The sequence below is a fragment of the Helianthus annuus genome, chromosome 10 (assembly GCF_002127325.2).
Source record: "Helianthus annuus cultivar XRQ/B chromosome 10, HanXRQr2.0-SUNRISE, whole genome shotgun sequence".
Classification (NCBI taxonomy): domain Eukaryota; kingdom Viridiplantae; phylum Streptophyta; class Magnoliopsida; order Asterales; family Asteraceae; genus Helianthus; species Helianthus annuus.
This window is the reverse complement of record NC_035442.2, coordinates 42,225,565-42,251,298: the sequence shown is the minus strand read 5'-3', so window position 1 is coordinate 42,251,298 and position 25,734 is coordinate 42,225,565. Positions and strand designations below refer to the sequence as shown.

The following is a 25,734-nucleotide window of genomic DNA, read 5'->3' as shown; positions in this document are numbered from 1 at the left end:
CACAGCTTCGATTTTAGCGGGGTCAACGTGAATTCCAAGTTCGTTGACAGTATGACCAAGGAATTGAACCTCTTTTAGCCAAAATTCACACTAGGAGAATTTGGCGTATAGACGTTCAGTACGAAGGAGTTCAAGGATAAGGTGCAAGTGTCGCTTATGCTCTTCTTGCGTCTTGGAATAGATGAGAATATCGTCGATGAAGACGATCACAAAACGGTCCAAGTATGCTTTGCACACGCGGTTCATTAAATCCATGAAGACAGCAGGTGCGTTGGTCAAACCAAAGGGCATGACCACGAACTCGGAATGACCATAACGTGTACGGAAGGCGGTTTTAGGTACATCTTCTTCGAGTACTCAAAGTTGATGATACCCAGAACGAAGATCGATCTTTGAAAAGCAGGTCGCGCCTTGCAATTGGTCGAAGAGGTCATCAATGCGAGGAAGAGGGTATCGGTTCTTGATAGTAAGCTTGTTGAGCTCACGATAGTCAATACACATACGAAATGATCCATCTTTCTTTTTGACAAACAAAACGGGAGCGCCCCAAGGAGAAGTACTAGGGCGTATAAAGCCTTTTTCAAGAAGCTCTTGAAGTTGACTCGAGAGCTCTTGCATCTCAGAGGGTGCTAAACGATAGGGGGACTTAGCGACAGGCGTAGCACCAGGCACTAAATCGATGCGAAAATCGACAGAACGAGCAGGAGGCGGACCAGGAAGATCGTCGGGGAATACATCCGGAAAGTCGCGTACAACAGGAACGTCGCTTATGCTTGGGCCTTTGTCCTTCTTTTCCACAATGTGGGCGAGAAAGGCGAAGGTACCCTTGCGTAAGCATTTGTTTGCTTCGATACACGACATAAGCTTAAGGCCTTGAGAAGGCTTTTCACCATAGACGTGTAGAGAATCACCATTTGGAAGAGGAAGGCGGATAAACTTTTCAGAACAAACAACTTCAGCACGAACTTGTCTAAGCCAGTCCATGCCTACTATGATGTCAAAGCTACCCATTTGCATAGGTATAAGGTTGATTGAAAACGTATGATCGTTGAGAATCAAGGAACAATTGGAGAGAACGGAATTGACAGAGACGGTTTTACCATTAGCGACTTCGACAGCGAAAGATTTTGGCAACTTAGAGCGTTTACACTTGAGCAAGGACTCGAATTCTAACGACACAAAACTTTTATCGGCGCCAGTATCAAATAAACATGAAGCATAGACATGGTTAACGAGAAACGTACCAGTAATGACGTCGTTTGCGTTTTGAGCCTGAGCTGTGGTGAGGAGGAAAGCTCGACCCCTAGCGGGTTCTTGAACCTGTTGTTGTTGTTGCTGGGGTTGTGGCTGTGGTAGTTGCTGTCGAGGCTGTTGTGGTTGATATCGTTGAGGACACACATCGGCCATATGGTTGGTATCACCACACGTGAAACATGCTCGCACAGGAGCGACTTGGGTTGGAGCTAAGAGAGCTTGGTTTTGGTTGACATGAGTGGTGTAGCGGCAGAATGGGGCGGTATGCCCACCTCGGCCACACCTGTCGCACTTTCGACATTGAGTGTTTAGAGGGTGATGATATCGGCACTTGTCGCACTTTGGGTGCGTTCCAGTGTACACCTTGCGTGGAGTTTCATTGTTGGTAAAAGCAGGCACCGTTTGTAGAGGTTGTGGGTTTGGCGGAGTAACGACCGCACAGTTTTGGCTCGAAGCCTTCCGCTTCTTGCCTTGGTTCCTCTTAGACTGTTGGGAGGGTTTGGGCTAATCAGAAGAGTCAACGGTAGCTTGGTGTGCATTCTTTGTTGAAACCTTGTCAAAGGTTCCATGAAGAACGCAGTTGTTGTTAAGTTCGGTGGCTATACGAAAAGCATCTTCAATGGTTTGGGGATTGGCAGAGGCAAGGTGGTTTGTCAGGGAAGGTGCCACACAACGGACGAATTTGGCTACGGTTTTAGGTACGGTTTCAACTTGTCCAGGGCAAAGAACACTGAGTTGTTTAAAGCGCGTAATCAGGCCATCCATGTCACTCCCCTTCTGAGTAAGGTTCCAAAATTCGTTCTCCAATTTTTGGAGTTCATGAGGAGGACAGAAGTGGTCTTTCATAAGCTGTTTGAGATCATCCCAAGGCATAGCATGTGCAACCTCGTTTCCCCTTTTGTTGCGTTCAGTCGTCCACCACTCGAGTGCCTTTTCACGAAACACCCCAGTTGCATTCAAGGTTCTTAGTTCGTCAGGGCAACCATTTTGCAAGAAGGTAAGCTCGATGGCATCAAACCAGTTCATCATGGCGGTAGCGCCATTCTTGCCAGTAAATTCTAAGGGTTTACAAGCCATGAAGTGCTTAAATTGGAAGGTCGATTTGGGTTTGTCTGCCCTTGAGTCAACAGAGCCATGCGGTGAATCGGTTTGAATCTTGCTAACGATGTCGGGTAGGACTTTAGCAAATTGTTTGGCCATGAATTTCATGCAATCTTTTTGAGACATGGCGGAGGAAGTCGAACCCTTCTTAGACTTGAGTCTCTTGGAGGAGCTAGACGACATCTAAAAGATTGAAAGAGAAGGAAAGGATGAGACTTTGATCATTAATCGAAAACAAGGTTTGTGTATGTAAAAGCAAGTAAATGTTCATGTACCAAGTAAAGTTCACATAGAGCATAAGTTTCCAACATACATTCGACAAATATAACACATAAGTTGCGTAAAGGGGTATAAATTTAGTTTGTTCACGAGAATTATTATTGTTTGTGATTGCGGTAACGTGCGAAATGATTAAAACGACATTTCGAAACGAATGAGCGTTCAAGTATAAAATCACATATAAATTGAGATACATAAAAGAGAGGCTCAATAAAACATAGGAATGTTTCGGGTAGAGAAACGTTGACAATTCCAAAGTGGGTCGAAAGCCCTTTCGATTTAGAGATATTGTGCTTTGGCCTATAAGTAAGATACTCTCGTCGAGAAGCGATTAACGGTATCTTACCCTTCCGGTTACTACACATCTCTAAATGATTGGAACATTCGGGACTTTGGCGAGAATATAAATCAAGGAATGGGACTTAATCGACAAGATGTGGGTTTCACCCCTAACTTGACGATTTCGTACCCTAAATGTGGTTGGTACTTGTCGGCCAAAATAAAATTTTGACACTTTGACAAGGGTCCACTAGAGTTGAAATGGAAATTTCCATTAAGTTGTGGATGTCACTCCTAGCTTAATGGTGAAATTTCGTGCAAAAATAGATTAAAGGTAGAGTGAGAGTCGTTTACCAAATTGTGGGTTTCACGCCTATTTTGGTAAAGTTGTCTCGTTGATGTTACAAGAGTATGAAATAACATAAGTGTATTCGTGTTAGCCTTAGGAAAGGCATATAATTTTAATAACAAGAAGTGTAGCTAGGAAGCATGTAAGGTAGAGTACAAATGTTTTAAACAACAAATAAGAGACAAAGTTCCTAAAACTATAGACTAGGGCAAAAGCATGGAAATTTTCCTAATTCCCTATAGTTATGGCTCTGATACCAATCTGTCACACCCCAACCAATGGCGGAAACATCGGGATGAGACGAAGTGTGAAGATTGCTCGAGACATCATAACGCTATTTGTGACAATAATTTAATAATTCAAATTTCATTTCCAAACTTCAAGTAGTCATCAATACAAGATCCCAAATAACAACAAGTTTAATCAAAATAACAAACCAACATAACCAAAATTCGATACAACATATTAAACCTAGCGTCTAAAGTGTGTATCTAGGCATCGTGCTACCTCTTTCATTTCATCATCATCAACCTGTAACATATTTAAAATACAATTCAATGCAAAAGCAAAGGCGAGTATACAAGTTTGGTACATACATAGCATAAGATAAAAGTGTGAACAATCCCTCATAGCAAGCATGCGATTCAAGATAAACATTAAATATGGCATGTGTCTAACATATCAAACCAAGAAAACGCAACTTGCTCATGACATAACCAAAGTTTCAGTAGAGGCGGGTCGTTAATCCTATAGCGCTACATATGTCAAGGTTTGGCTCGTACGAAGTTAATGATAAGTTCAACACATAAGAATCACCCAAATTTAAAGTATCAAGTCATCACATATACAAGCATGTTATAGGAATGTTCATGTGTTTAGACAAAAGTTCATGTGTAAGTTTCAATAGGTAAACATGTTACACCCCAAAAGTGGTAAAAATAAAAGGGGGAAATACGAGTATACTCACGGTTTACAAGTGGTGACTTGAAATTCCGAGAGCAAGTTTGTAGATGAATTAGTTCGGAGCACCTTGTCCTTCTACACGGGAAAGCAAAGGTGTGTGAGTTTGGCGTATAACGGAAGATTATAGATTCGGAGTTTTTTAAAATATATAGAAAGTAGCATAGGTGAAAATAATCATCTTGTACACATGACTCTTGTTCTTGACACTATTGAAACTCAAAAGAGTTGGTATGATTTCATGGATTCTAAGATCCATTAGAGTCGTAACAAGGGCATAGTCATAGATGATGTAACGTCCACTTAACAAATAACTATTAAGTCATCATCAAGTCTTAGTTACTTAGATGTATACATATAGAATAACTTAGATATTATATAGTTTACAAGTCTTATGATTCAAGCATGAGGTAGGAGATTAATGTCTCCATTTAGGTACCTCTTTGTGTCATAGAATACATACATGAGGTAGGAAGAACAAGCTTCCATTTAGGTACCTCTATTGTTCACCACTACACTTGTTGTTATAAACAACAAGGAGGGTCATGAACATACATGTATTAAGGTAATAACAACAACTAATCTATAGAAAAACATCAAGTAATGAGCGGATTCTTATGAAGGATAGCCTAGGCTAAACCAACCATCACACATACATCAAGTTTCACACTTGAACACTACTTGTGGGTAAAACCCTAATTAAAAACAGAAAGTTTATGAGGTTTTAGCCTCTGATTTAGATGTCTCAACCATGTTTTTAAGCTTAACCAACCATAAGAGGGGTTGTAAGCATTAGGACATTGGTTTGAGATGTGTTTCACACAAGTTAGATGAAGTTTGCATAAGTTTGAAACAAAACAGAAAGTTTTAGTCCATTTTAGGGCAAATCCAAGCCTGATTCTTCCAAGGAAAAACCAAGGATTCAAACCCAAGGACATAACAAAGCAATAGGAAGAAGAACCAAGTGATTTGGCTAAGAAATAAGCAAGTTACACTCACTTTAGTGAAGTTACAAGAATCTGTCCAAAACTCAGATTTGTTGCAGATTGAGAGTGAATTTGTGAGGATTAGAGAGTTGTGAAAGTGTCAAATGGGTTGGAGAAGGTGGGTATTTATAATGAATGAGTTAGAAGGTGATTGGAGGTGATTAGAGGTGGATTAAAGGTGATTGGGTGAGGTTGGTTAATGGGATTTCGTGCATAATCAGCTCAAGAAACACAATCTGCCGAAAACAGGGGCTCGCGTAGCGCGAGCATCAAGCCCCATACCCGTCGCGCTACGCGACGGGGTCCAATTTTCTGGATTAAGTTTGAAAAATGACAATTTGGCCCCTGTAGTTCATAGTTTAGGGTTTTTAAGAGTTTTAGGGGATGTTCTAGTCATATAAGCATTGTTTAAGGGCAAGACAAGTATGTTTATCATAAACCAAGTATAATTGAGTGCATGAATGTCGAAATTAAGTATCGTTCTCGTTCAAAACACGTTCAATGCATAAGTTTAGTTTAATTATAAGTTTCGCACATAGTTTCCAAGAATAACAATTAGACATTGATTGATTCACGAAGTCGAACATACGAGCATACATAGAGTGCGTATAACATAAATGTAACAAAATACAAGCTTCATTAATGATCCAAGTCTCGGTTTGATAATGATTACAAAGAAGGAACGATTACAAGACTACAAAGTTTCCAAAGATAGAAATACGAACAAAGCTTTCTATAAATGGAAAGTACAAAAGAGCCGGGCGTTACAGTATGGGCGAAAGTTCCGTTCTCCTCTCTGTTGGGCTGAGGTGGGTGACAGCCAGATTAGGCGTCCTGAGCTTGTGCTCGAAACTTCAGAAAAGATTGTTCAGATCAGGAATCGTATGGCGGCAGCGCGTGATCGTCAGAAAAGCTACGCCGACAAGCGTAGAAAACCTTTGGAATTCGAAGTTAATGATCGTGTCATGTTGAAGGTCTCACCCTGGAAGGGTGTGGTGCGTTTTGGGAAATGCGACAAGCTTAATCCACGTTATGTTGGGCCATTTAGAATCCTGGAGCAGATCGGTAAAGTGGCTTACAAGCTTGAGTTACCTGCCGAGTTGGGTAATGTTCACGATGTTTTTCATGTTTCGCAATTGAAGAAGTGTTTATCTGACGAAACACTGATTGTGCCGTTCCAAGAGCTCAAGATTGACGACAAGTTGCAGTTTATCGAAGAACCTATCGAGATTATGGACCGGGAGTTCAAGGTTCGTAAACATAGTCGTATCCCGATTGTGAGAGTTCGTTGGAACTCAAGACGTGGACTGGAGTTCATGTGGGAGCGTGAGGATCAGATGAAGCTTAAGTATCCTCAACTCTTTCCTAACGATCAATCTAAATCTGGTACTACTGGTGAATTTCGAGACGAAATTCCTCTTCAAGTTGGGGATGATATGGCACCTGAGGAAAATCTGCAACAATCTTGATTTACCACTTCATTTCTCTGTGCTTACTTGTCAAATTTCGGGACAAAATTTCTTTCAAGTTGGGGATGATGCGACAATCCGAACTTTCAAGGTCAATGTTAGTGTCTCTTAGTCATGCGATCCTGTTTCTTGTTATTCCTCGTTTGTATGCCTTGCGATGATAAAAACTAGTAAACACTTATAACTGGAATGTAATTGATAATTGCTAAATGTATAACCTGATTAGATACGCCTACTTATGTGTCGAATAGCTAATTTTAGGAACTAACATTGTTAGCACTTTGGGCCGCAAGTCGTTGGGCCACATTAGTGAGCTAACACATGGTTAACATTTCACTCCGGCCCAAACTAACACAAACCGAGCCCAACCGATCTCATGTGTATTTTGATTAAATCTGGCCCGGTTGTGTTAACAAGATAAATTAGGCCCGGTTTGTATATTTTGATTAAAAAGGGTTCGGCCCACTTGCTTAAGGAATTGGCCATATATGTATTTGTACGTAACCTCCTCACATCTTACACAATCAAAGTTATCAAACCCTATTCTCCTTACTTGCAGACGGCAGACGATACCCCCCCTCGTGATAGCATCTCGTTTGGTTGAAGTTTGGTTAGTGGCTTCATACTTGTCCAAACTCTTAGATCTTATTTGTGTGTATTCTTGGTTAGCACAGTTGCATGGTATGTTTTATATGTGTGAGAAAGTCATGATATGTTCTTGCATCTTGATAGATGTTTAGGTACGGCAGACTTATTATAATTCTTGATCATTGTTACATGCTGAACGAATAACAAAGGAAGGACTGAGATTATAATGATCTGTGTAGTGTTTGTTGATGTGTGTTGTGGTAGATGGTTATCATGGGAAATTAGATGTTATGTTGCTCGCATACTAGATGATTTAGGAAGGTGTGTTATTGAATTTGTTTGATGATATTGTTCATATGTGATGATTTAGCGAATGTGCCATGCTTATGAATTTGATATTTGAACTAATGGATCAGTAGGTTAGAAATTAAAGTAATGGTTACCATGCTAATTTTGGGCTGCACAAGTTCCAGGTATTGATGGGCTGCACAACAAATAACGTTTTCTTGGGGTTGGGCCTAATGTAATAAACTGTTAACGTGCAACTTGTTTGGACCTAATGCAATAATTGGGCCGCAGTCTCTAATTGAATCACATCACTGGGCCGGGTAACATAATCAGAATATGGGCTGCACACCGAGCCCAGATACGCGAACACACATAGAACTGACCTGGGCTTGGTCGGGTGGGCTACGATGTTTAGTTAAGTTAGCTGGGCCAGAATCAGTTGGGCCGTGCAACCCATGAGGTATGTTATAGATTGTTAAATGTAGTTAGAACTTGGGGGTTTGGAAAGGAGGCTTGTATGTGATCCGAATGTCTATTGTATGGATAATCTGTGATAACTTGTATGGTTCCATTTCGATGCTACTTGTGAATTATGGTGTATTAGATACGTATGATGGTTCACGTGTTAGATAAGCAACATTTAAACACCTTATGAGTAATACATGATTCCTAGGTGCTATGTGTTATATGATTGTGTATGTGAGTATACGTGAATACGAGCCTAATGTTAAAATGAAATTAATAATAGGGCGTGGTCGTTTTTAATAACTAAAACAAGTGAAACACTCTGCCGAGCACACCAAGGTGAGTTCACTGCTCTTTTCCAAGCATGCATCTCGGGGAGGGATATCGGGTAACGTTCCGGGGAGGAACATCAGGTTAATGGGATGTTTGTTATTACACTCATTGTCTATCACATAAGACCCCTTACATCTACCGATAGTTGCCGGGGAGGCAACGAGGTTATTAGTTGATAGCGCTATTAGGTTTGGCACCCTCACACCGTACCGGGGAGGACGGGCGTGAACTAATTTCCTTAAAGCATGACCAATGTTTTGATAGAGACATTGGGGTTGGGCAAATACATTTTGTAGCCATCTGCGGTAATCGAGTTAATAACAACATCAAATCAAATTATTGAACTATTGAACCGTTGAACTGTTTTATACACATACCTGGTAACTAAACGCGTTAACAAAACTTTGAACTCACCAGCGTCGTCTGACACACTTGTCTGCATGCTTGTAGGTCGTTAGATGTCTTGGATTGGAACTTGCTGTCTGGAGTAGCTGGAGTGGTCATGGGTCGACTGGAGAGATTCATGTGATTGAACTATTGATATCATACATTGGTTTTTGAAACAGTTTAACATTGGTTTACTATTTGCTTCCGCTGCACATGTTGGTTTTCATTTAAACTCGTTGATGGTATTTTACATTAATAATTAAGGATTTTATTTTGAAACTTGTACGCGTTCAATGTAATTAGTGGCTCGTTATTGGTACGTCACACGCCTAACAGGGACATTCCCTAGGTGGTATTTTGGGGGCGTGATAGAAATCATATGATGAAATCACGCACTTTCCAAATCAAGAGGATGATGAAATCATGGTCGGAGATCTGAAATCCTCGATGACTTCTTCAATCGTTTAATTTATTCAACGATTTTAGGGCTTTTATATCTTTAATAAGTTCTATTATGAAGCTATATTCACAAACCCATATCTGAAATCATATGATGAAATCACGCATTTACCAAACCAATAAGATGATGGACGCAGATCTGAAATCCTACATGACTTCTTCAATCGTTTGATTTATTCAACAATTTTAGGGCTTTTAAATCTTCAATCAGTTTATATTCATCACTTTCTCAGTGATTTGCAGGTATGAACTCTGGTTTTCAGTTATTGTTTATTTAATTTCTTCTTTGATTTATTGTTTTTGTTACAAGTTAATTGAATTTCGATTTTCAGTGATTGTTAATTTGTTTATATGTTTCACAATCTCAATTTGAATCTGTGGATTTTACATGTTTGCTCTTTGTTTGACCTAATTTGTTTTTGTTTGGTGAATTACAGTCATGGTTTGTCCTATAACTTTTGAGAGCAATAGTGATTCGAATTGCATAAATGTTGTTAATCATGAAGAACAATTAGAAGAGCTGGCTGAAGTAGGTGGTGTAGCTAATATGAGTAATCTACTCCAATCCGGTAAATCAACTGTTCGGGAGCAAAACAACTTGATGTTGAAAGTGGAGAATGTGTCCAACTCTCTAATGATGCACTGAACAATTCCATTAATAGCAATGTTGTTGATGAAGAAGGTACTACGACTCTAGATGTTCACAAGACGACGGATAAGCATTATTGTACAATTTGTGGTGTTTAGGGTTATCATGATGCTATGAATTGTCTAAAAAAATAAAAGTCTAGGGTTCAACATGTTTTACAAGTAATTTTAGTGTGTATGCATTTGTTTGTATTGTACTTATTTGTGTAGTTGTTTCTTGTTTTAATGCAATATCAGTATGAATGTTTATTTTTCTGAATTGTATGTGCTTTGATGATTTATCATTTATGTTGTATTGTTTCGACTTAAGTTAGTTTCGTGACTTTCTGTTCTGCTTTACACATGTGTAATTGCATACTTTTTTCTTTACACATACAAACAAATGAGGGTTGTGTGGTTGTTTAAGATCTTGAAACCAGATATGTGTAAAAGCATCCTGTTCAGATTTACACATGTGTAACTGCTGATGGTTTTCTTATCATCTTGTTCAGATTTACACACGTGTAACTGTTTATTCTATTTTATGTGTTATTGATGCCAAGTCTTTATCGTATCATAATTTGATGTTCCATATATTCTATTTTATGTTATTGTAGAGCCACACATACATGATTTTCAGGAATCAGTTCGCAGTACTTTTTATAATTCACCGAATGGCACTAGATATTGGATACCCAATGTAATGGAAGTGCATAGACCTGTTTTGGGGACGGTATTTGCTAAAGAGGAAGATGCAGCTTCCATGTATCAGTCATATGCTGAGAAGGCTGGGTTTGATATTAGGTTGTCGAGAACTAAGAAATCAAAAGATGGCACTATTACACTTAGGTATATTGTTTGTAGTAGATCGGGAAAGCCCAATTGCCAAAATGTTGATTCAATGGCTGTGAAGTCATCTTCCAAGTTGCCTCGTAGCACTAATTACAAGGTCACAGACTGTAAAGCTAAAATGAAGGTTAAAGTATTCAAGGGTATCCCGGTTTACGGTTATATGAATTTGTTGAGTCTCATAATCACCCGTTAGTTTCAATTGAGAACATGGATTTGACACGCAAGAGGCGGCAACTAGAATTTAGCGAACAAGATTTCATTCATAGACTAAGTTTAGCTAAAGTTGGTCCGTCGAATGCCTTTAAGATGCAAACTGTTCTGAAAGGGGGACAACATAATGCCTGTGGTACCAGGATAGAATATAAAAATTTCAGCAAAGATTTAAGAGCTTTCATTGGTCCAAGAGATGCTCAAATGGTTGTAAATATAATGGATAAATGTAAAGTTAATTTAGAAAATTTCTATTGTCATTACATAATCGTCGTTGAGAGCTCAGGTCCTTATTTTGGGCAGATGAGGTTATGAAGTGCAATTACAGAGTTTTTGGCAAAGTGTTAGCATTTGATGCTACTTACAGTACTAACAAGTAAGAATTTGTTTGTTCTTTTTCCATTTCCAATTGTGTAGTTTTCTGATATTCTATGTATCATTATGTGGTAGGTATAATATGATTTTTATTCCTTTTACGGGGGTTGATCACCATAAGAATTGAGTAACATTTGCGGCTGCTCTTCTCTATGATGAAACTATTGAATCGTTCACGTGGATGATGGAACAATTTCTTGAAACACATGGTAAGTGTTTCTGTTTTACACATGTGTAACTTTGTTTCAAAAAGTTTATGTTTTACACCATAAGAACAACGTAACTTTGTTTTATAAATTCTCAGGTAAACAACCGAGGCTAGTGTTAACCGACCAAGACCCAGCAATGAAACAAGCCATAGCTAAAGTTTTTCAATGAATATGTCCATCTTTTATGTATGTGGCATACTATGGATAAACTTCCTCAAAAGGTATATTTAATTTAAAAATAGTTATTCTTGTCAGTTTTACACATATGTATTTATGTTTTTCTAGTTTCTGCGTTTTTATTAAACGTGTGTAATAATGGTATTTTATTTTTAAAAATTGTATCTAAAGATTGATGGTGATGTGTTACAGAATAGCAACTTGATGGTACGTATACATAAGTTGGTATGGAATGTTTTTATCACTCCTGCCATGTTTAAGAAGCGATGGGAGTTATTGATGAATGATTGCAACTTGCAACATCACAAGTGGTTGTCTGATATGTTTTCTGTTAGAGATCAGTGGGTCCCAGGTTATTTTAGGGACATACCGATGTATTGTTTAATGAAAACCACGTCTAGATGTGAAAGTTCAAACACACTTTTTAAGGTATACTATAGCGCATCCCATACTTTGGTTCAGTTTATGTTGTGTTTTGACATGAAAATTGATGGTCAATGCTACCAGCAATGGGTTTTTGAGCATAAAATCGATTCAACATCTCCCGTCTTATCCACTCCGTTACCTATAGAAGCACATGCAGCACTTGTATACACCAGAAGCATTTTTAATGAGGTCCAAAAGGAGATATCTAAAGCCTTATTATCATGTATGAGTGGTAGACCTGATGTCGTTGATGGTTATGAACATTATACGGTTTCTCACTTTGAAAAAGGGACCGTTATTGGTGATTACATGAAAATTTTGTTTGTTTCATATTTTTATTTATGCTTTATCCTTCATGTGTTTAGATATATACCATTATCGATATGTTATAATAGAGAAAGTTATTATATTCTGCAGGCTAAGATCAATCTGAGTGATAATTCAGTTACATGCTCATGTATGTTATTTACACGCATTGGATATCCATATCGTCATGTTTTTTCTGCATACCGATTTGGAGGCATAAACAAAATTCCTGACAAGTATATAGCTCCAAGGTGGAAAAAAGATGCATTGCCTAAGAAAGTGTTCAACATTGAATTCCGTTATGGTGTTGACAACTCAGAAAACTTTAAGCTTAGGTCAGAGGCGCTAAATTTAGCTCAACAATGTGGTGACCGAGTACAGGGTGATTCAGTAAAGCTTGCTTGGTTTGTGGAACAAATCAAGGCTATTAAGAACAAAATTTTTGAAGAGGTCCTAAGTGATCCAAGTTCTAAGAATAGGGGTGATGTCTTTGAAGAATTGGTTGGAGAATCACAACCTGCTAGTGTTTCTTTTGTGGCTCCCCAAGGTATTAGGAATAAAGGATGTGGGAAATCTCGTCGTTTGATTGGCCCGGGAGAGAAAGCCAAGGTTAAGAGCAAAAAGGAAAAAAGGAATTGCAAATTGTGAGGAAAACGTGCCTACCATGATTCTCGTAACTGTCCTACAAAAAAAAAAGAAAAAAAAAAGCGTAAACAAATTCACAGTGACGAAGATAATGATTAAGATAATGATGAAGATATCAATGAAGATAGCAAGATAGCGATGAATATAACGATGAAGATAGCCATGAAGATAGTGATGGTGAATGAATTTTTTAGTTTATTTTCTTTTAGTTTTGATGTTGGATTTTATAGTTTTGATATATTTTATTTTAGTATTTTAATATATATATATATATATATATATATATATATATATATAGGCCAGTTAACGTACAATACAGCTTAACGTACATCACGTACGACAGATAATTACGCACGTTCATTTGAAAATCACGCACGTTATAACCTAGAAAACCCAAATCACGCATGTTGGAAAACATTAATCACGCATGATGAAAATATTAATCACGCACGTTATACGCATAATCACGCACGTTGTCGTACGTGATGTACGTTAAGCCGTATTGTATTTTACACTTTTCCTATATATATATATATATGAGGAGTATCCGTTAGGAATCACTCCTTATTGTGAGAACTGCGAGAACCAATGTGAACACAACCAAAACTACTTAAAAAACACAATTTTTTTTTAAATTATTCATAAAAACCGCAACATTTTATTTATAATAATTTTTTTGAATTTTTTTTAATCCGAATAACAATTACTGATGCACATGTGTATTTTTCATATTTCTTGAATAACAATTACTGATGCACATGTGCATAGTTCATATTTCTTGACAACACATATACAATTTCCCTTCCATACCAATATTCAAATAACAATTATTGATGCATATTTCGTATTTCTTGAATTACAATTACTGATGCACATGTGCATACTTCATATTTCTTGACAACACCTATACAGTTTACCTTCCATCTACACTACCATCCATAATACATTACCAATATTATACAATTTCACTTCTGTCTACACTACCATCCGTAATACATTACCAATATATATGATATTCCAAACTATACGCATGTGCATCACCAACCTTCATACCATACCAAACAACATATTACATCATAAACTGACAAATATAACTAAACCATCAACAAATAGATAAAATTAACCAAAATACGCATATGTCCATACATCGTCATTCAAATAACAAATTTCTTGTACCAAACTTCAAATCACAAACTTCTTGTACCAACATGTTATATCATGTTCACACATAATGCTGCACATGTGCAGTTTTAACTTTATATTAACACTTCTTTGTAACACAAACCATCAATGTTGTTTTTATCCACCATCTTGTCATTATTCTCATCCCTCACCTTTAATGTTGATTTTGCAACCTTCCTATTCTTGTCGCACGCATTTCCTTAGCATCCTTGTCTAATGTTTCATCATGCTTCCGCTTACTTCTCCTCCTTTTTATGTTTTTTTCTACATCTACATCTGCATATGGTATGGTATGGTATATATGTTCAAATAAGTGACAATATCAGTTAACATAGTTAACATGGAAAATAAAAAGTAATGCACATGTGCATCTCAACCAACTACATCATTGAATAGTAAACAACTTTTTTAAACTCCTTATTTAACTATTACGTCCTCGTCCTTCATAGCATTTGACATTCTTTTTTATCCTTTCTCCCTTGCTTTCAGAACAAATGTCAACTTCTTCGCTTTTTTCCATTAATGATCTACAATAATAAACAAACCATAATATTACCAAACATACAAACTTAATGTATATGTGCATCGACATCAAGTTTGTATGTCGAACGGGATTTGTGCTTAAAGAAACTGTAATTTTTTATCAATAAACGTGCCCAGCTGGTGCAACTAGAGAGTCAAATCCAATCAAACATCAGCAAAATCATAATTACAAGTAACATATTTTCTTATCTAATTTAAGCATCTGGTACTCCAACAACAACCACATTATTCCAATCTCAAACAACCTGCCCCATAACCTAACAAACAATCAAATAAATGCAACAAAACAACACAAGATCAACCGATTAACTACATGAACCTTCTCTGCCATTCTTCCTTCGTATTCAAACTCGCTTGGAGTCAAATTCAATCGAATATGAGCAGAATAACAATCATAATTAACACATTTTCGCATCTAATCTAAGCATTAAGTAGTCCAACAATAGGCACATTACTCAACTTTCAAACAACATAACCAATATATAAACAAATGCAACATACATACAACACAAGATCAACTGATTAACTACACGAACCTTCTATGCCATTCGTCCTTGGTATTCAAACTCGCTTGGAGTCATTTTGGGAGACTCTCCCAACAAAATTCCTTCTTAATCGCTCTCAATATCATCTGCTCCTCAATCTTCGATTGTAACTACAGCATACTATCCTTAATAATAATCGAAACACCTAAATCACTTGTTATAATTGAGAGAAAACCGATAAATCCTGCAATGATGATTGAATAATCTCAGAAACTTACTAAATCGGATTTGGAATTTCAAGAAAATTCGTTACCTTAATTGAATTGATGATGTGATTCATTCATGGAGGACATGCGTGATGATTACGGGGTGAAATTGATAAGGAAATTTTGATAGGTGAATGTTAGGGTTTTGTGAGATGAAATGATAGAGATCTGTATAGCGCTTTTTAATTTCATTATGTAATTACAATAATGCCCCATGTTTACATTGGTTCTCGTGGTTCTCGCCCTAAAAGTAGTTCTCGCACGAACACAAAAGTGGTAGGGGTTAAAGGATATTAATAACATTCTCAAAAATAAAAGATATAGTTTTGTTTTTTTAGAATGACAACTCACACTTTTTCTACTTTTATTACTAACTTAGTGTAAAGATCCAATACAAATGGGTATTAATATACAAAATAGCCTTAATGTGAAAAGTGAAGAAGTTTTTTCCCATCTACTTATTAAGATGAAGTTTAATTGCAAAATGTAAAATATCGTGATTTTACAGTTGTAGAGTAATTATAATTACTCTACAATTTTCGAGTAATTATAATTATTCTACAAAATTGCATACTTACTCTATTAGTGTAAAATCATGATTTCTTTCTTTTTCTTGGATTATGGGACTAAAATACGTGATTAATAAGATTGGAAACAAAAATTTCAAAAAAAAAGTAAATAAATTTTCTCCTTCACTTCACATGCTAAAGGTATTTTATATGTTAAGATAATTTCTACATCTAATATTACTCTTTTACACCCATAATTTTAAATTATTCTTCTTTGCTTAGGTTTGAACCTAAGACCTCCATTTAAAAGACATGAGTCTTTACTAAATGAGCTAACCCACAATAACAAACCTGTTTATCTATTACGAGGGATTTAACCCTTACCATTTGAAAACACAATATTACCAACACCTCGATACCAATAAAGCAAATTCTTTTTTGTAACAAAAGATATAGTTAATGTAGCAAAACTAAAACCCCACGATGATTAATCTTGCAACAGTGTAAACGAATATATTTTGTAACATATTAAATCCCTTCTAATTAGCAAGTTGGATGTTATTCATTGCTCGTTCGGTACTTTTGGATATAGTTTTGGGTCAGATATTTTTATATATGGTCTACTTTTTAATTCATTTCTAATCATCCAACAAACAAATTAATACGTTATTTAAATAAATTGTTTCCTTAATCCTTGTTATTGACTAGGGAATAACAATTTGAGTTGGTACTTGCTAGTACGACTCAGTCTCATCCATGATGCAACATGGTTGGTTGATGACTTGATTCGGATAACTTTATTTAAATAAATCGTTTTCTTAATCTTTGCATTGTCAAGTTATTAATTATATCAAAATCATTCCATCTTATTGTAATTCAATTAAAATATCCAAATCATTTCGGTAAACGTAATACATTTTTTTCTCTAAATAGTGGCATCTCTCCATCAAACATAATACAAGATTGTATTTTAACAAGAGTAAATTAGGCTAGAGGGTATGGTGATGGTCCTCCAAGGGAGAATGATCCGCCACGTAGGCGCCACGTCATAGTCCTTCCAAGGATGCTCCATTCCCCAAAACTAGAGGGTATGGAGGATGGTCCTAGTCATAGTCATCCCCACCACTTTTATGTTTTTTTTTTAATTTTCTACTTTTTTTAACATTTAACAAATAAACTAACACAATATTTTTATTAATATTAAAAAATATTACATAAACTTAAAAAAAAAAACATAAGTAAAAAATGATTACAAGATTTAACTAACTATATTTGAAAAAATGAGTGATATCCTTGCTTGTTCTAGTGACACTATATTTCTCATGCTTTATTTTATTTAAAAAAAAACAAAGAGTTAGTGAGTTACTAATACATTATTTAATATATATTGAAAAATTGAAAAGAACATATTAATTTATAGGATTCCCACTCTGGCACTCTCCTCCATAAATCTCACCATCACCATACCCCAACCAAACCAAACCAAACACTCACATTCTACACACAGAGACAACAACAAGATGGGCAAAACAGTCAAAATTAACCTCTTTTACTTCATGTTCTTGTTCTTGCTTCTATCTTCCATCACTGTAAGTTCTATACATCTTCTTCTTCTTCTTCCATTGTGTATGTAGCAGATCTTCAATCAGGTAATTTCTCCCAAAACTCAGATTCCTTCAATCAGATCTTCAATCAGGTTGCTACTTTTGTGATGATGAATTTGTGTATGTGCAGATCTAAAGAAATGGATGGTAGAAATAAATTTGGTAAATTATTTTTTTTTATTTAACGGTAACAATCGAAGGGGGGCCCATCATTGGAGGACCGTCTCCAACGTCAAGACCCCGACGGAGAGGACGGGGACGGAGCTCGACAGGGTGGGGGCGGTGTGGTTTGCCGGCCGTCGCCGAGTGAGGACGGAGCTGCGACGGTACCATACCGTCCAGCCTTAGGATTTTGGCCCCTGTGGTTGTGTCACTTTAATCCTATCAGCCCCAGAAAAGTATTTTGACATCTGAGCCCCGAACGTTATGTTTTCTACCCTTTTGGCCTCCATCAGTTACCCCATCTATTTAGTTGGTTAGAAAACATGACGTTGGGGGCTCAGATGTCAAAAGTTTCTTTTTTCGAGTTGATAGGGTTAAAGTGACACAACCACAGGAGCCAAAATCGTAATTTACTCTTTTAACAAAGGAAGCACTTCTGGTCCGACACATTCTCTTACCCTCCACGGCCTATGTAGCCTGTAATGGTGTGTTAGAGCTCAACGTTTAGAGAGAAAAACTAAGATAGACAGAGAGAGAGTTATCTCAAAACCAAGCTAAACCGAATTGGCTAGCTTCAGTCGTTTATAACAGACATTAAAACACAATTACAACTCACCCACTATCTTTCTAATATCTACACAAACAGTCCCTGTACTAATTATCCAACTATTACACAAACAGTCTCTATACTTTTTATTCAGTACTAACATGAATACCCTCCCCTTCTAAGACCACCTTGTATTCAAGGTTTAACAAGTAACCCACAAGAAAAATAACACACTTAAAACCGGAAATCGGAAAAGCGAAGCTACATATCATGTTTGTTTTCCCATGTGGCCTCTAACACACTCTGGTCTTCCCATTGAACTAACACCTGAGCTACCCATTTCCTGCCAACTCTGGTCATCCTGTGATCCAACACTTTTACCGGTTGGTGAATAAAATGAGAAATTTTAGGAAAAGGTGTAATAGCAGTAGGTGAGCCATTAGCTTGTTTTAACAATGACACGTGAAAAACTGGATGTAATAGTGACCCAAGGGGTAAATCCAGCTTAAAAGCAACTTCTCCAATTTCCTACACAATCAAATAAGGCCCATAGTACTTTGGAGAAAACTTATTGTATGAAGATCCTCTTAGATAAGATTGTATGTAAGGTCTCAACTAAAGATACACCCATGTTCCTCCTTTAAACACTCTATCACTTTGATGCTTGTTAGCCTGTTGTCTGAGTCTGTTTTGAGCCATCAAAAGAGTTGACCTTAGAACATTTATAGCCTCATCCTTAGAACACAATTCTTCATCTAAACTAGCCACTTTGGTACCTTTCTGAATATAAGGAATATGGATTGGAGGTGGAAATCCATATAAAGCTTGGAAAGGAGTGGTTTTAAGGGCAATATGGTAATTAGTGTTGTACTACCATTCTGCTAGCGATAACCAATGGGCCCAAGACTTAGAATAATGTAATACCATACACCTTAAGTATGTTTCCAAGCATCTATTGACCACCTCAGTCTGGCCATCAGTCTGAGGGTGGTATGTTGTTGATAGAGCAAGCTCAATACCTTGTAGTCTGGTAAATTCTTGCCAGAATTTGCTTAAAAATTGCATCCCTATCAAAAACAATTGTTGTAGGCCACCCATGCAACTTGTAGACATTGTTAATGAAAGCATATGCTACACTTGTTAAAGAGATAGGGTGTGTCATACCAATGAAGTGTGCATATTTTGTCCGCCTATCTACAACCAAAAAATGACATTTTTACCCCTGGATAAGGGTAAACCCACAATAAAATCTATACTAATATCAGAAAAGATGCAAGTTGGTATTGGAAATGGCTGAATAAGGCCTAGTGATGCCATAGTTTCATATTTGGCTTGTTGACAAATATGACATTGCTTAATATATTTCCTCACATCTTTAGACTAGCCCTTCTAATATAATAGACTTTTTAGCTTTTGATGAGTAGCCTGCAACCAGAGTGATCCCCCATAGTTGATCCATGACAAAATTGTAATATATTAGTTCTTATTTGACTGACATTACCCACAACCAACTACCTTTTTCTATTTAGAATATCACCACCCCATGTAAAATGCCTAGTTGGCTTATTATCCTTTATCTGTTGAATAATGTTCAGCAAATTAATGTCATTGACCCAAGTATCCTTGATCTTTGATAGTAATAAAGAGTCAAAAGAAGATACTGCCATAGTGAACAAAGTAAAAGAAGTCTGCAATCTAGACAATGCATCATTTTCTGTTCCCTTCTTATACTGTATTTCAAAATCATAATGCATGAGCTTCACCATCCAAGAATGTTGTGATGGAGTACTGATGTTACAATCCAATAAATGCTTCAATCTCTTCTAGTCTATTGTTATGATAAAATAGCTAGATATCAGATAATAGTGCCATTGTTTAACTGCTAATAATATAGCCAATATCTCCTTATCATACACAGACAATGTTTGTTGCCTTGGTGATAGAGCTTTGCTAATAAAAGCCAATGGGTGTTGATTCTGCATGTGCACCACCCCTATTCCCAATGATGAAGCGTTAGTTTCCACTACAAATTGCTGAGACAAATCAAGTAAAGACAACACGGGAACTAAGTCAAAGCATGCTTTAATTGTTGAAATGAAAGTTGAGCTGCTTCACACCATTTGAAACTATCTTTTCTTAATAAATTTGTTAAAGGCTCAGCTATGATCCCATAAGATTTTATAAACCTTCTGTAATAACTGGAAAATCCCAAGAATCCTCTTAGTTGTTTGACATTAATAGGAATAGGCCAATGAACCACAACCTCAATTTTAGCAGGATCAGTTGAAACTTCTTCTTTGGTTATGATATGACCCAAATACTCAACTTTCTGCCCGCCAAACATGCACTTAGATTGCTTTGTATATAACTGTTGTTATCTCAAGGTCTCAAATACTTGTTGTAGATGATTCACATGATTATGCATGTCTTTACTGTACACGAATATATTATCAAAGAAGACCAATACAAATTTCCTTAGAAACCCTTTAAAAGTATCATTCATTAGTGACTGGAAAGTTACTGGTGCATTAGTCAATTCAAATGGCATTACTAGTAACTCAAACAAACCTTGATGAGTCCTGAAAACTGTTATATGGGTGTTTGGCTCAAACATTCTAATCTGATGGTAACCAGACCTTAAATCCAACTTTTAAAACATAGTGTCCCCTCCCAATTCTTCCAGCAGTTCATCTATTAAGGGTATTGGAAATCTATTCTTCATTGTAGCCTCATTCAATTGCCTATAATCTACACACATCCTCCAACTTCCATTTTTCTTTTTCACCAGCACTACAGGAGCTGCAAAAGAACTTTGACTATTCCTAATAACTCCTGAATCTAAGAGTTCTTGTGTCATTTTCTCTATCACATTTTTTTGCAAAGACTAATATCTATAAGATCTTAGATTTATAGGCTTGTCTTCATTGTTGAGAACAATCCATTGATCATAAGTCCTTTGTGGAGGTAATGTGCTTAGCACTTGGAAAACATCCTTGTATGTTTCTAATAACCCTTGTAATCTGCATTGTACACTAGATCCAAAATTGTTGACCCAAAGTATCCTGATTTTCAGTTGTTGAAAGGTGTAACCCAAACATTTGAGACTGTATTACCTTTGTACCCCTACTTAACAAATTAGACATCTTCTGTATTGAACACATGTTGACCCCATTTGTTTCAACACCCTTTAATGTATAATTCTTATCTTGCACCTTGAACTACATTGTCATATAAAAAAAATTCATATTATATTGCCTAGCGCAGCTAACCATTGCACTCCCATCACCATATCATAGTTTCTTAAAGGAATAACTAATATTTCAGTACTAAATCATACCCTTTGCATCATCCATTTAAAATTGACACATTTCAGCTGGTTTCCATTGACTACAATTACCTTCATTGGTTTGACTGGTTGTAAGGAACATTCTAGCTTATTAATAATTTTTTCATCAAAAAAGTTGTGAGTAGATCCTGAGTCCACTAAAATATTGAATTTCCTAGTGCCATGGAACCATTAATTTTCATGTTGAGTAAGATGGTATACCAGTCAAAGCAAGAATAGAAATATCGGGTTCAAATTCAGTCTCCTGAATTACCTATCACTTATTACTTCTTCAACATCTTCATCTATATATTCCGGGTTAAACAACTGTTTGTTTTTACAGTTATAGGCATGAGTAAACTTTTCATTACACAAAAAGCACTCACCCCTTTCTATCTTTTCAACCATCTCTTTGGTGGTTAATCATCTAGTGCTTTTAACAAGTTGGGCATTTAAAGGTGTAGGTAATAATGGCAACGTATTGGCATTCATTGCAGTAGGTGGTTTCAAGCTATTTCCAATGAATATACTTGCGTTACCAAAACTATAAGGGTACCTCTTATTCCTTATTGACCCAAACAGTGTATTATGTGCAATATCTTGTTTCTTAGCCACAATATATGCTTCTCTTAGTTTTCTGGATATAAAAGCCTTAACCAAACATCTCACCTCTGGTTTAATACCCCCTATAAACAAACTTACTGCATATTCTTGACATAAACATTTACTTTATTCAAATAAGCATCCAAGGAATCACAATAATCTTGTAGTGAACCTGTTTGATGTAAAAATTTTAATTCTTCCATTCATCCCTCATCAAAGTCATTGAAAATCTTGAAATGGCAGATCTACTATACTTATCCCAGCCAATGTTTTCTAGTGTTCTACCACTGCTTTTCAAAAACCCTTGATGCCACCCCAATGTTTTTCCTTCCAAATTTACCACTGAAAACCTTACTCTTGCTTCTTTAGGAGTTTTATCAACTTCAAAGAAATGATTGCACTTATACACCTAAACCTCTACATCATTTCCCCCAAATTTTCACTACTAGAAATTTGGCCTAATGCAACTTTTTAGAAGCAACTTGTTTCAAATTAGTTGCATTTGACCCTAACGCAATGTTGTTGAATACAAAGGTTGCATTAGAATATCTAATGCAACCTTTTCCATAAAAAGTTGCAAATTGATATTGAATTTGCAACCTTTTTGTTAAAAAGTTGCAAATTTACTAAAAATTGCAACACTTTTTTGAAAAGTTGCAATTTTTTCTTAATTTCGCAACTTTTGTTAGAAAGGTTGCATTAAGAATATTTTAATGCAACTCTTATTTTAAAGCGAAAAAGATAAATAATATTGCCATATCTTTGTTTGTATCAGGTCTCGGGTTTGATACCACTTTAAAGCAATTTTTGGTTTTTAGCCTTCCTAACCAACCCTTTTTAGAAAAAAGTGAACCCCTTGGCAAAAATTCCTGCATCTGCCACTTAACGAAGTCTTCAAGTTATATACCATTTTAACATCTCCTTTATTGAGCCACATAACTTTATTTTATGAATTTCCAACCATACCCCTAGTGCCCACCATATCGCTTTCACTGCCAAACAATTAACTAGCAAGTGTTCCACTGTTTCAGCAGTGTATCCATATCGAGGAAAAGTCTGGTTCCCTACTCCCACCCCTCTTTTCAGCAATTCGACCCCAGTGGGGATTCTACGTGTACGGATTTGGATCTTCTCTACCTCATAGTTGGATTTCTAAAGTCGTTATTATGTGGCACTAAACTTGATACTAAAACTATTTACTGATACATTGTTAGCATTATATTGAACTGTACATTCTTAACGTAATACTAAAAATGCTATATCGATATCAAATTGTTATGCTCTGCTAGTTTTCATTATTTCAAATGCAACTGAAATTGTTATATTGATATCGAATTGTTATGATATGCTAGTTTTCATTATTTCAAATGCATACAATTAATAGCAGAGCTGGCTGCTTGAATTTTAAAAATATAAAAAAGTTCATCAAAAAGACACAATAAAGATTCGAACTTGGGTCCAATCTCTGATAAAATAAGGAATAATCCACTAGAACACTTAATCATCTTTTATTATAAATTCACTCGAGTTGCTTTTATATAGACGTTTATGTTAGATAAATTAAAAAATCATGGGAATAAGCTGGGATCGAACTCTAATCTACTCAATAGAAGGGCATGCGCTTACCAACTTGACTGGACACTTTTTGCATCAGTTTCATGAACTTATTAACTATACAACCAGTATTAGTAATTATAGTATAGTTATTAACATAATCCTGATTTTTTATAGGGTTTTCATTAATGAGGCACCCAAATCAGGGGGAAACAGTTAGTATGGTTAAAACAACAGCCTTCCATCATTTGTCCTTGATTATCGGCTATTATTATTAATGAGTAAAGGGTAATCATATTTGATTAAATAGTATGGTTTGATTATCTGTGAGTACAGGGAGTTCGTCTTCGCTTCATCTTCTACAACGGCGAAAGATCATTCTGCCGAGGTTCGTATATATTGTATTGCATTGCATATGAATTTTGTTTAATGAATTATTAGTATTGTTTTCGTCCTGCAGATTAATAGTAGATAAGTCATGACTGAAAACTTCATAACCTGCACTTGGTTTTAACAATATTGTGGCCGTTAAAGAAACTGATTAGCAAGTCAGTCTTTATTAGACAAATATATATTTGATTTTAACGTCAAAACAACTATGGTTCTAAGCTTATGCCCATAAATGTGACAAATTATATGAAGCATCAAATAACCTTTGATGGATATAATTCAAAAGTCAACGAACTGAACATCACAGTTTGACTCTTTCAGTCAAACTAGCCATGACTCAAAAATTCATAACATGTATAAATGCTTTTAATCCATGATTTGACACCAACCCATTTGACCATTTTTTTAATGCTGCATTTAACTTCAGGATACGAGAGAAATGAGGGATGTTAGAGACTGGATGTATAAACCTAGGCGGTTACCTGAGTTTGAAGCTGGAGTTGTTGAATTCCTTAATTCTTCGTTTGCTAAGGCAGGAGGAAGTAGTCAAATTTGTTGTCCTTGTAAAAAGTGTATGAACCGTTATTGGTATCGACGAGACGAAGTGGTTTTCCGCTCCAGATCAGTCTCTGCAGGTCCAGGGGAATACCTTCCTTATCCTGAATCTTCGATTTCACATCATGGATGGTTTCCGAAGGTTTGACATCCAATGTAATGGTCTTTCCAGTAGCGGTCATGATGAATATACGCATGAATCCCCTTGACAAACGTATAACTGTGAGTGTGGATTCCTTGTTGATGTGAAGCTCGGCAAGGGAATCGCTGTTTGGTAGAACCGTTTCATTGAAGATCAACTCTTGCTCGTCACACGGAATATCTACCTCATACTCGATTTTCGCTTTTATCTCTTCGATGGTCTCCGAGGGTTTGATTTCTAGCGTAATGATCTTTCGAGTGAGGGTATTGATGTATATTGGAATAAATTGCCTTGGTTTACACTTACGCATAAGCGTGAGGGTCGAGTTCCTGTAGATGTTGAAGTCTAAAAGGGTACTGTCATCCTCGAGAACCATGTTGTTGTAGATCAAAGCCTGCTCGTTGCATAGAATATGTTCCTTATACTGGATCTCCAATTTTACAACTGCAATGGTGTCTGTGGGGTAGATTAACAAAGAGATCGTCTTTCCAGTATAGGTATTCATAAATATTATTATCAATTCAACGCTCATACGCATTTGTAAAGCGGTTGAATTGATAAAAATATTTGTGAATACCTATACTGGAAAGACGATCTCTTTGTTAGTCTACCCCACAGACACCATTGCGTTTGTAAAATTGGAGATCCAGTATAAGGAACATATTCTCGTCAACGAGCAGGCTTTGATCTACAACAACATGGTTCTCGAGGATGACAGTACCCTTTTAGACTTCAACATCTATAGGAACTCGACCCTCACACTTATGCGTATATAACAACCCTCGGTAAAACCGACACCCTCATAATAATTTTGATACCCTAATATATCTTAAAATGTCTCAA

General features: G+C 36.4%; 2 protein-coding genes across 2 annotated transcripts; one reads left to right on the top strand and one right to left on the bottom strand.

Moving 5' to 3' along the window:
- The first annotated feature begins 11,670 nt into the window (after nucleotides 1-11,670).
- LOC110882394 (protein FAR1-RELATED SEQUENCE 5-like) lies at nucleotides 11,671-13,027 on the top strand. Its single transcript, XM_035978173.1, has 3 exons — nucleotides 11,671-11,691; nucleotides 11,819-12,367; nucleotides 12,491-13,027. Exons 1-3 carry the CDS (start codon nucleotides 11,671-11,673, stop codon nucleotides 13,025-13,027), a joined length of 1,107 nt encoding a protein of 368 aa, XP_035834066.1.
- Nucleotides 13,028-13,038: 11 nt separating this feature from the next.
- LOC118482612 (polyubiquitin-B-like) lies at nucleotides 13,039-25,429 on the bottom strand. Its single transcript, XM_035978172.1, has 2 exons — nucleotides 24,844-25,429; nucleotides 13,039-13,061 (listed from the first exon to the last, which is right to left on the bottom strand). Exons 1-2 carry the CDS (start codon nucleotides 25,427-25,429, stop codon nucleotides 13,039-13,041), a joined length of 609 nt encoding a protein of 202 aa, XP_035834065.1.
- Between the last annotated feature and the right edge of the window lie 305 nt (nucleotides 25,430-25,734).